A 13,315-nucleotide genomic window follows, 5' to 3' on the forward strand; every position below is an offset into this window, starting at 1 on the left:
CCCTCATTAAACTTGTCCAAACAGTGTTAAACATAATCCCAGAGACACACATACTTAGACAGGCACATAAATACTATCACTTGTATTTAAAACTAAATTATTTCTACACTTGCGCAAAAATACGCTTGATGTAAAACAGTAATTTTAGAAAAGCCAAGATATCAGTGTGAACCTTCAAAGGGAGCACATCTGCTGAGTAATATTCCAATATTACTCAGCAGATATTGGATGTAATCTGGTCTGATAACATAAAATGACAACAGAGGGAATTGATCTTGTTAACTAAACCAGACTCACCATCTCTAATTAATTTGAATGATGTCAGCGTAATGTGAGGTAAGATGTGTTATAGTAAAAACACTTCTTCAGATTTAGGAGCTCCTCACACTACTCACACTGTAGATGTTAATATAGTGACAGTAAATATTGTCTGGTGCCTCAGTAATTTAAAAAAATACTTGTTCTGTTTTGCATATATACACTGTTCACACTTTAAACATGTAAAATGGTAAGAAAAGGTAAAAGCATTCTCAAAATTTGAAATCTTCAGACTGATTAATCACACGGCACTGAAAAATAGGTGCAATCTCTTGCTCATAAAAGCACAACTATAGCAGAGTAACAGTACAATCAATATTGCACTTTGAAAATATCATACTGGTTCATGGATTTTAAGGCTGTTTTGAGATTAACTGATATTCATAGTTTTCTCTTTGAGAAGATTATTTGTTAATTGTATTGTTTACAGAATAGCAACAATCTGTTTTTAGTCTGCAGCAGAGTTGCCAACTAGCCAAGTTATGACCTAATCCTGTAACAAAGCATTTGTTGTAACAAAACAAATACAACTGTCTAATGTTATTTATCTAAAATGAGAAAAGGCCTCTCTAATTGGTCTTGGCAAGCAGCACACAAATGTTTTGGCATGCTTAGGCACCAAAAAACATATTTCAGGTTATTTACAGTACCAGATACAGAACTGTTTACCAAATGACAAAGGACCATACTCCACTTCCATCAGAAGAGAGTATGAATCCACTTCTGATTAAATATAGTAGAATATGTAAGGACAGTAGCAACTTAATGGCCGTAGGGGGGATAAAAGGCAAAAAGAAGAAAGACCAAAGCTTTATTGCTGTTGTAACAAATCCACCCTGACATTTGTAGTAGTTTTTTCCCCCTGTTATATCATGATGGTCTATAACCTTTAGGTTTGCAGCACACATATGCTTTCTATTAGCAAAGATTAGCATCAAACTCCTCCAACCACAGCTGCTCTGCTAAATTTCAGTAGATCGCTCTAGCTCACTAAGATCAGATGCCTTAACTGGGGTACTAATAAGATTCCAAGAATTAATCAATAAGATTGATTTAGTTTTTGACAAGATCAAAATTTCTGGCCGATAACTATAAAAATATATAGTGAGGTATTTGATCACTATAATCATAATAAAATCTGTTTTAAACCATGCAACCACCAATACACCAGCATATTATAAAGAATAAAACACAAATATTTTTGCTTTTTCAGCATTTCCAGTAGCGGCTAAAAAGTGTGGCAGACAAATCCACTTTTTGAAGTCTGCCTCCAACTTCTTATTAATATAATCCAGAGCTTCATCAAGTGCACCTGTAAAACCACAAAATAAATTATCAAAACATACGGTTAGCAATAAGTTTTAATTATATATTTGAAACATTACTTCTGTGAAGATCAATACATGTTGTGAGTCGGAGCATGTATGTGTTCAGCCATTGACTTAATCTCTCCACAATATACATAACCACATAATCTCATTATTATGTGATAATAATAAATAATAATAATATAGCAACAGTTATATTTTACTGAAATTATGTTACATGGAAAATATATACATACTTACATATATATACATACATAATATATGTATACTTTTACCTGCGAGTGGATGTGCCATATAATCATGGTCCGCAGTAGCATCTTCAGCCTGGCTAGCTTTCTGAGAGGACAAACTGCCGTTTCTTAGCCCTCTCGAAAGCAGACTCTCTCATTGCCGGTGCAGTGAAGTTATTCCAGGCAAACAGGGAAGGAACAGCTCCACTTCTAAGGCGGCTGGTGGTGGATCCGCTAACAAAATCCTCCGGTGTGAAGTGGCGGCTACATACGAAAGTGCTCCCCGTCTTTATGCAAAAGTCCGGACCTTCATATCTTCGGATTGCCTGGATCCACTGCCTCTGTTGGTCCGGGTCCGTAGGGAACGCATGGTATGATAAATAAGGCTGTTTTCTTGCCCCACATGAACAACCAGGGACTGAACAAAAACAACTGCGCCGAGACTAAGCCATTTTCCTAGCCTTTAATGCTAACACTATAGCCACCGGAAGTTGTCCAACCCCACATGCGCTTTATAAAACGGTTGTGCCCTGGCCACGCACAAGCGCCCCAGCTCCGCGCATGCGCACAACCGCCCCGGCCCCTCAGGCGGTAAGGAGATGCAGCTTCACGGCCGATATCTTATTTTACATTGTACTGCCACACACCACGCTCTCTGGGAAAAAAGGTAAATACCGCTCATCTTTAATACGGCATTGAAAAAATATGATGGCCAATTCTTGGTAGAAGGTTGACTTAACATTGCATAAAAGAATTGTAAATGTGAACCACAGATACCTGCTAAAGGGTCTCTCCAATGTATTTTTCTGCACAATCATGTCTCCATTGTAAATCCAACAAAAATCTTCAAAGTCAGTACTTTGAACCTCTAGTAGGCTTTGATGACAATACAAATATGCAGTGCATACATCTTCCCAGCTACTGAGGCAAAGCATAGAAAAAGATCTTTAGGAAACCCTTAGAATCACCAGACTGACTTTATTTCTTCAGAAAATATGCTGCCGTTGGTTAGTACTACAAATACTCAGTCACACAGAAAAACCCCACGTCAAGGCTTTAATGATTATTTTTAGAAAAGAAACTCCACTAAACAAAGTGCTTGGAACTCACGCAATACAAATCAATCAAAATATATGTGTGGTTTAAAATTAGTTTGAACACAAAATAATACTGAAATATGCTCTGTTTTAGTTGTATGGTTCTCCTGTGAAAGTTCTAGGCTAAGGCACGAAGCTGAAGCTGTCTTATTTCAGGTAAGTACTCTGCTGGACATGGAAAACCACTTAGCTGTATCTCTCTTTGGTCTCTTCACAGGTCAGAAAATGTTCTGAAAATAGAAAATGCTATACTGTGGAAAAAAAGGTTTTAACCTTTTATATGCACTTTGCCTTTTTATTTATGCACTGGCAGGTAGGGAGAAAATGGATGAAGACTTAAAATATGTACAAAAAAAGTTCAGAAATGCATAAAGTGGCATCTAAATACAAAGGTAAAAATATTCTATAAATGTGTCCCAAATTTGAGAGAATCACCTGGAGAAGATTTTTTAACCAAGATTAACTAAGGCAGCATGAACAAGCTCAGTCAACAAGTAGACATGTGTAACCGCAATTATAACATCCTTACTGCTGAAGGAGTAAAACACCCAAGCATAAATGTCTTTTCATATTAGCAAACTAAATCAAAAATGTAGTTTTCCTTACTCAGATCATTTCACATTGGTTTTAACTTTCAGATGAGTAGATGGTAGGTTGTCTTCAGTTGTCCACCAAAATGAGATCCTGATTAAAAGTGTGCTCACACACAGTTTCACACAAGCAGATTTTAACATCTCCAAAATGCCAACTGTGAGGTCTGGCATGAATTGTTTGGAGCAGCATACCTTCTCCCTGAATATGCTCCAAAAAGAGCCTAGCAATTAGGTGAAAACCTCACAATTAACCTTAGATCAGGGTTCTTAGCCAGTGCTGACCCTCAACTATGTGCCTAAAGAGGCCTCTGGTTTGAAAATATATGTATGCTGATAGAAATAAAAGAGTGCTAGTGTAATAAACCTCATTTTAATCCAAGTAGCAGTGGAACCTTATAGAGTAGTTCAAATTAAACTTCAAAGTGCCGAATATCATGCTATTTAAAAATCCCTCTCCAGGAGCTTTCTCTGCTGCCTTTGTTTGTTCAGCATGAATCAGTAAAGGAGGGTAACATTATTTTCTGCAGCATGATCATCACTGTTCTGTCAGGAAAAGAAAAAATGTAGTCTTGTTTTCATTAGCTTTTTTAAAATACATCTAACTCAGAACTAAGACAACCTCACAACAATAAAGATCAGAAACCATCTTTATGGTCTCTTCAGTGTCTTTGAGAGTAACGTTAAAACTGATGATGGAGGCACAGAAATCTGATATACAGATTTTCAAAGAACATATTACTGGTGAGGTGAAATATGTGAAATATTACAAAGGTATGATGGCCAGAAAATCAAAAGTTAAATAAAGACAAGCACAGTTATATGTTGTTGCTGTGAATTGAAGTGAAGTGGGCCTGAGCAAAGAACATATCAACAGATCACCTGCAAATATTTCCTAAATGTTACCGTGATATAGATAAGCTATTTATAAAGCATATCATATATCATCTAGCTACACATCTTCTATCTCAAATGCTCATTTAGTGTTCATTAGCTTAGAACAAAGAAAGCTACCAAATCAGGCACAGGTAATATTTTAAGAAAATATTCATTACCGCTGCATTACATCCCTGTAATCCACAGCTTGCAATAACTGCAGAGGGTGAGATATTAGTCATAAAATCCCTTCTTTAAACTCTAAGGAGATTTAAGAATGCTTAATAGGCTTAAAGTATGAATAAAGTAATCAGAAGGTGAAACATTTTAGTGGAACAGTTTAAAATCAGAAGTTTAAACAGAGACTTTTTACAACCAGTAATTAACTGGGTGCAAGAAATGCTTGTACTATTACTAGTGAAAATCAAAGAGATTTTAAAATACAAATGGGTATAAGACTCTATTAAGTATGAAGTAATCAAAACAATCTAGGGTTAATTATTCCTACTTTATTAGGGAAGAAATAGCAACATATTTGTGATCACTAAAAAACTTTGGATACAATAATGTACAAGAGTACATTACACACAGACACACGCATTCACACTCACTCACGTTTACAAATATTCCAAAATCATGAAGGTCATACAAAAACAGTTTCCTGTTTTATCAGTGTGACTTCTCTACTTTGATTCAATGTGCAACCCTCATGTGATAGATCATTACACATTCATAACACCATATCCAGCAAAGATACCCTGGCAAATCTAGGCAGCCAGCTTTCTCATATGGTATGCTGGAAATGCCCCTCCCAAAAAAAAGATGCATAAGAAAAACAGATCAGAATACAATGCATGCCTTTAAAAAATATAAAGGAACATACATTTAAGCATTTTCAATTTTTATTTGAACAAAACAATGCAAGCAATTAAAGAGAAGATTTAAACAATCTGGACATAAGATCTTGGGAGTGTTTATTTTACGCTCTTATGTACACAAAGATTCAGCTCTCTTGCCAAAAAATATCCTCAATTTTGATGATCCAGAAATATTTAACTCACAGCCTGGGAGTCATTTATGACATTTTCCAAATATATTTACTATGATTAAGCCAAAAGCAGACAGAAATAACTTGACTGGTCATCAGTTCATCTTTCTGTTTAGCTTCTCACTGTTGCTGATAGATTATTAAAATCAAAGTAAATTGAGTTCACTTGTATTTATTTTTCTATAACATAAGTTGGAAGTTTCAGAGTGCTATGCATAAGTCACTACAGGCACTGCTAATGTAACACAGTTGTGTAAAGTCAATGCTCAGCTTGGTCCCCACAAAAGCTTTAGTTCTGCATCTGAATGTGTGTGTAAGGAGGGGTATCATAGTGTGAGATACAGAGTCTTAGAAATGCCATCTGCCTGCTTGGATGAAGCCAACATTTCAGCGTTCTCCCTTTCACAGCCTTTCAACACCACTACAGTCCTCATACACACATGCAAACACACACATCAGACATGTTCAACTGCACGCAGAACATACAAGCTCATCGTGCTTGTATGTATGAACACAACATATGCAGGCACAAGCACCTCCCACTCTTGCCTCCACCGCCACACAGGAAAGCAGCCCTCCACCTACGGGAGTGTAACCATGGAAACGAAAGCGCCAGCCCAATAGGGGTTGTGATGGAGGCAGAGAAAAAGGAGGTAAAATAATAGGAGGAAATTAACCCTCCAAATTCATCCAAGCTAAACAGGAGACAGTATATCACTGCATAGCTGAAAACTAATATTGGGTCCACATATGGTGAGTTAATTACTTACTCAGATGACTCTGTTTTAAATATGCCATGCTTAGAAACACAAATGAATAAATTGCCTCTGTGTAAGATTCACATCTGTTACATGATACAGTTGAAAAAAAAAATTAACCAACAAGTCTTCCTGAAAACCGCTGCAGCATCATGTGCCAATTGAACAAACCCCATCTATTTATAGACTAAAATTAAGCTTGGCAAAACCTACCTACTTTTTTTTATTATATAAAGCACAGTATGTTAGAAATCAATCAATTAAAATTTTTCATTGCAAGTTTCTGGATTATTTGATCAGATTTCTTTGTCATTAAAGTGTAATTATGGTTAAAGTACATGAGCGGTCTTGAACAAGTATATATAAAATCCTTGAATGTTTTACATTCTGTCAAGTTAATACTTTGCAGTACAGTACCACACTTCCATGACTGCTGGTATTCACATCTAGAGTGATTTTTTTTCTTTTCGGAATAGCTCAGACTGGATGAATGGAATTTGTAAACAACATTTGTCAAGTTTTGCCACAGATGTGATTTAAAATGGACTTCAAGTGATGCACAAATTTATCATATCACTAGTAAGTAGAATCATTTTCATCAGTATGTACCATGTAGTGTAATTTCCTAAGGCTATTGGTGGATATGATCAGTGATAATTGAGATGCGGAGCTGCCTTTGAGCAAAACAATTAACCACCAGAGCTGCAGTACAGATCAGATTATTATATTAAATGGTAGCCACTGTTTCTGACCTGCTTCGGTGATCTGAGGAGCAATCTGGAGCTAGTTTATATAACTGACTCTTGTTAAAAAGTAACACAAACACCAGATAAACAGGCATGCATGAAAAGACAAACAACATTTTATTTATCAAGATTTACCATATATTAGGTTCTAAAGTCACTCATAGTCTGAAGTAGTGCATATGCTCTATATTAAAGACACTCTGATGCAGCATTATCACCATGCAAATAATGTAGCTGTAATTGTATTCAGATTAATTGGAGGGAACTGTAGGATAAGTTGCACAGAAAGCCTTTGAAGCCAAAGGAATTGTCCAAACTAAACAGTGAACATTTCTCTTCCAGTGATGCTTTCTGTAAGCTTCAATGTATGATGATAGAGACATGCTTTCAGACTGTCACTTTACCCCTGCTTTTCCTTCCTTTACACTCTACAAGCCAATCAGGTAGAGAAGATAGAGCCTGGGATACAGAATCAGTGTGGGCGACTAAGTGGGTGGGATCTGTGATTCGATTTCTGCATCTTCACGTGCGGAAATTCATCACATGGCAGGTAACAGAAGGATGAGTGGGCAGAACAGTGACAAAAAAAGAGAGCGACAGAGAAAATACCACTCCAAAGCAAAGTCAAATTAGAAACCCAGTGAAAATGTCAGAAAATATGCAGTGTTATGACACAAGTCAGACATTATCAGCATCTCCGTCTTCTGACTGTCTGAGTGAGGCTGCTTTGGACATCAGGTAGACTTGCTTATTCCAAAAATTCTTCCCCTCGACACAAATTGCTGAGTTAGGGAAGATGCTTAGTAATAAGTGCCATGAAGCAAAATTTAATGAATCTACTCCAGCAAGCAGTTTTAACTGCAGGTAGGTGCTGAGTGTTCTGTTCTCTCAAAAGAAGTCACAGGTTAAGGATGTTTTCTCCACATCTTCTAAAAGAAAAATCTTTTCTCTGTTTCTGGTCTTCGATAAGCCTAACCTCAATGGAGCACAGGAAGCGCAGCCCTGTCAGATTTTGACAGGCTGTAAATAATTGATGCTGCAATCTGAAAAAGGCAAACAAACATTATACACCGGTGTGAAGGGATATGGGAGGTGATGGGAGAATGAGAAAAAGTTGAAAAAGAACAAAAGACAGAACTTGTTTGGCATTTCCCACTCATCTATCAGCTCATTTTCACATTCATTAGAAATCCTGTCACACATAAACGCTTTACATTATTCCCTGCTAACCAGTCAGTAAGGATCCATGCTGGGCTTGTTTCTGGTGTGAACCCCACTAACAGCTCACAAAGGGTCACAAATTTCAACTTGAAGACTCTTTGAAGTAATAAAGGATGGGTAATCCAGTACCCAGAGACCCTCCCAAAGATTAACAGATGGACACACGTGTATGATATACACTTTTCCATTTTAGTATGAAATTAAACAAATACTAACTGCTTGTCTTCTTCTCTAGAAATCTGGAATGTAAACCCTGACGTAAACCTTAAATAACTTTTGAACTAGCATAGAGGAGAAATAAAAGCAGCGACGGTCTACAAACAGACTGCAGGCACACTGTGCGTTAATCGCATCTCAATTGCTATTCACTGAACCAGCACTGCATCCTACTGAGATTTTGCTCCAAAATAATGAGGAAACCTCATCCAAACTCAGCAGGAAGCCTTTAAAGCCATCTCATTTCAAACGCTGACAAATTAGTCACAAAATTATGGGAGAATACATCCGAAATGTATTGGAAATAAAAACTCAAACAACAAAGTGCAGAGGTTGAAGTCAGAGTTTTGTTGAACCTTTGGTTCAAATCTTTGTTGAAATAACCACATGTTCAGTGTTGTTTTGCATTTTCCTAATATTGTTGCTTTTAATGTTAGTTATTGTAGAACGTGGGTGTCCAGCTCCAGTCCTTGAAGGTCGGTGTCCTGCCAGCTTTAGATGTGTTTCTGCATCAACACGGCTGATTCACATAGGCCACCTACTTGCTCAGCATGTTTAGGTTCTGCAGAGGCCTGCTAATGATACGTCATCTGATTCAATTGTGTGGAACCAGGGAAAAACCAAAAACATGAGGACTACTACCAATACTGTAAGTTATCCAAACATTTAAGACATGTTGTTTTTAAAGCACTTCATGCATTTTACATTCTGATAAAACAAACAAAAAAAATGCTGAAAAATTTTTTTTCAGCATTTTTGTTCTGTCTTGTTTTAGCTAAAATACCTGCTTGTCCAGCTTCTCTCTTTTCTTATAAGAATGAGAAAAAGGACTTGTGTACAAAACAAGCCTCTGTTGCTGAGAGAAAACTGGTCAGTATCCCTCCACACAAGGCATCAGATTTTGAGTCTAAATCCTGATGCCTACAAAAAAAACAATAAGCAAAGTATCTCACCATTTGTAGAGGCCTCTTTCGTAGGTCCCTCTCGGTGACTAGTCTGTCCTGGTCAGTGACGTAGAGACCGCGCTGAGCCAGCGCCTGGATAACGGCATCGTGACCCAGCAGCGGCTTAGCAGCATCGCTCTTCAGGATGAGGCTGCCGGCCCTGCAGTACAGGTCAGCAGACAGCAGCAGGCTGGTCAGAGGGGGCTTCAGGTGCTCCTGCTCATACTGGTCAATGTAGAAGGGGTCCTTTAGTTCTGCAGGGATGCTATCTGTTCAATAGTGGGACAGAAAAAAGATTAATTTATCACTGAAAGGTTTCATAAATCGCTCAACAGGTTTAGCACGGAATCTGTCTGGTAATGGGATAACCACAGAGCAACCATGATTGGTTGTTAGAATGTTAACATCATCCTTTTCAAAATCCAGGTTTAAATAAAATTAAAGCAAAAATGGAACAACCATCAGACAAAAAAAAATCTATTCACTTTTAGTCTTAGTTTCACAAATTAAAGAAGAAACGCAAAAGCAAAACTCAGGAAAGAAAGATAAATAAAACATAAAGCACAAATTCTGACTGATTTCAAACAGTCATTCAATCTATCTTCTCCTTTCTGATACAACTTCTTTGCTGTGCGTGTTTTTATTATCTGTTGATAATAATGGATGGGTTTGGATAGACCTTAGTGTTGCTATAGAAACTGCAGGAGGAGTGGAATCCGATCGATTCATCTCGTCTTTATCTGTGATGCTTTCAGTTCTCTGGGAAAACCCTCCACACTGCCTGTATCTTCAAAGGGACTGGCTGCATGGGAGTGTTCGGCTGTATGTTCATCACCTCTGAGAAGTCAATGACAAAGTACTTACCAAAATTAACTGCTATTTCACTGATTGTGCAAAAAATAAAAATTTTATTCAACCCACCCTGACTGACTTCACTTAATCAAATTAGCCTTTTGGACTGAAGCATTTGATTGCTGTAATAATAAACTCAAGTTATCACTGAGAAAATAGTATGAACTAAACAGAAACACAGCATGCATTTAGCATGATGTCTACTACATGGCTCTGATAAACAGACAAAAATCTATCAGTCACCTGCCTGACGGTCAAATACAAGGTCTTTTAGAGATTAACTCTGTGAGATTATGAATCAGGGATGCAGACTCCAGAGGTTATTCAGACACTGATTTTATCCCCATTAAAATATGATCACAATCTATTAAAATATATATATATATATATATATATATATATATATATATATATATATATATATATATTCAGTTCTCTGGGAGCAGCAGGCTGGTCAGATATATATATATATATATATATATATATATATATATATATATATATATATATATATATATATATATATATATATATATATATATATATATATATATATATATATATATATATATATATATATAGCAAATACTTTGTTTCCAGCTTTCAACATGTTTTTGTGTCAGGTCACAGACTTTTCCAGTTTGTAGACCTTATAGGCAAATTTTTAATTTTGAAAGTTGACTATAAATTTAGAGATATTTTTTCAGTGATTTGGGAAGGATGGGAAGAAGAAAAGAGGGAAGAAAGGAAGGAATGACAAATAAACACATACTTGGAAAGATTAATGGATAAAATGGAATAAAGCATAAGTTCTGAATATTTTTCTAAGAGGTTTTATTTAATCATATCCAATAAATCTTCAAAGAAACCCTGTCGTTTACCACTGGAAATAAGGTATTAATTTCTCAATAGATCTGTGTGTCTGCATGATTCTAAAAAATTATATTAAATGAATTGGTGCATTAAAAATGAGATCACTGTATAATATGTTGCAGCTTTCTGTGAGTCAATCCACTGTGTGGTTTGTATCTTCTGCACACTTGCATATTCTTGATGTGCTCCTGCATTACGGCAATGAGTTAGACTAGATGAATGTGAACATTTGGTACAGCGTAGGCAGGGATCTGGATATGAGCCCGCTCACTGTCTTTTATTTCCCTGCCTCCATCCCGCTCCCTTAGGAAGGATATATTTTTGGAATCAACCCATTTCATTCAGTCCTGATTGAAAATACACAGAAGGTCTGCAAGGGATCTCATGTTTGCCGGCTTGTTACAAAACAGCAGCAGGAGAGAATGAGCCCTAACACACCAAGCTTCGCTGAATGCACCAGAGCAGATGGGCAAAACATCAAAATAGTGCCCAATGCAAGGTTCCTTCTTACTTTTATGTCAAACTATTATGCGTTTCAGGTCTCAGACTTCCAGAGTTTTCAGTCTTGGACAGGCTTGCTGTCTACCACAGATACACAAACAAGGCAAAGAATTGCACATGCAATTCTTTGTCTGTTTGAACCACAATGTTTTAATGGGTTCAAACATTGTGCAGATCATTGAAGTGTCGACTCAGGAAAAAAGAGCTTTTAGACATCAGTGTAATTTTTAAACAACTGTTCACAACGTCTTCATTCCCTTTGTGAAGTAGGTAAAAGATTTGGACCCAGAAGTGAATTAGTTTTTTTTTTTTTCTTGCCCTATACGACGAGATATCGTCGTATAGGGCAAGATGGAGATATCAATTAAGCTTTCATGCATATTTTTTTTCTCTACCCAGAGAGAACTTCACCCACTACCTTCTTGATGTCAGACAACAGTGCTATCAAATGTCAATGTGAAAACAAAGGTTTAAAACTTAAGATTTGCAAAAAGACAAGAGGAGTATAAATAAGCCGCTGGTTGGATGAAGCAAAGAATATTTGGAGTGGATGAATTAGTTCACAGATGAATTACTGAAAGGGAGGACAGATGGATTAATGGATGGATTGACAGATATGGCGATAAGCAGGTAGGTTGATTGATGAACAAATTAATGAGGAAAAGAACAGACAAACGGAAGTACAAAGATTGATGCAACTGAGCATACGGACCAAAATGTACAGAGAGTTAACTTTATGGACAGCCGACTGGCTTGATGGATGGATAAACAGAGAACAGAGAGAACAATGAATGAATGGATAACATTTTTAGACAGTGGGACAAGAAGTAAAGTGTGCAAGCAAAAAGGTTTTTTACTAGCTTTTCATCCAGGCCTGGAAAATACATATTGTACTGGATCAGATGACACTATAAATTGTCAACCATTACATCCATTTAAAGCATAGTGTTAAACACAAATACTGACTCACCATTTACTTTCATCTGTGTTGTCAGAGATACGTTTGCAAATCATCATGATGGAACAAACCTGAATGCTTAAACTCCCACCACTCAAAGTCAAGCTCTCTCATTAAAAAGAAAACACTTCTGGACAATATGGAGTTCTCTGTAATCCCACTGCCAAAGAGACTTTGTTATCTGGAGCTCTAGAATATATTGTATTGCAATCATCATTCCAATAACAACAAGTCCAACATTGAGACTGCAACAAACTCCTTGACATCAGGATTGGACGTAGACTTTCTGCAGCATGTATTATGCATTCAACCTCTGCATGAAAACATTACATTTGGCCAATTAGATGGACTTTCCCTGGTCTTTATTCCCACAGTAAATCTAGATCTTGGTGACCCAGATAGTAGAGCTTGAGGTGATTGTTGGGAACATTGTGAAAAAATGAGTGATGGCTTAACTAAAATTGACCATCACAATATGGAACAATGACATGGTTTCCTTACGTAAATCGGCTCCTGATGTTCCATGCAGATACTGCTGGAAAATTATGTTTTATTCAAAATGTGATGTTTGTCTTTAGATTTACTTGGATGCAGAACGCTAAGAGTTGCTTATTTTAAGACAGTGCAACACCTATAAAACAAATAATTTTTAAATGTTCATTACAGAATATAAGGGGGCTTATGAAAGAGGGTTAATGAAAACATAATAGTGTAAACAAAAAGAAAGGAGCTACTTTTTAAAAGGAATTTTCGGGTTGT

The 13,315-nt window shown here is 36.7% G+C and overlaps 1 protein-coding gene across 5 annotated transcripts in view; it reads right to left on the minus strand.

Moving 5' to 3' along the window:
- Positions 1-13,315, minus strand: part of camsap2a (calmodulin regulated spectrin-associated protein family, member 2a) — a 38,880-nt gene that overhangs the window by 24,805 nt on the left and 760 nt on the right. For all 5 annotated transcript variants that reach the window (XM_055049724.1, XM_055049714.1, XM_055049696.1 and 2 more), the window contains exon 2: positions 9,382-9,641. In XM_055049724.1, the coding sequence (XP_054905699.1) occupies positions 9,382-9,641 (260 nt within the window). The remainder of the gene's footprint in view (positions 1-9,381; positions 9,642-13,315) is intronic.

Source organism: Poeciliopsis prolifica, unplaced genomic scaffold (genome assembly GCF_027474105.1).
Source record: "Poeciliopsis prolifica strain line A6 unplaced genomic scaffold, Auburn_PproV2 SCAFFOLD002, whole genome shotgun sequence".
NCBI classification, from domain to species: domain Eukaryota; kingdom Metazoa; phylum Chordata; class Actinopteri; order Cyprinodontiformes; family Poeciliidae; genus Poeciliopsis; species Poeciliopsis prolifica.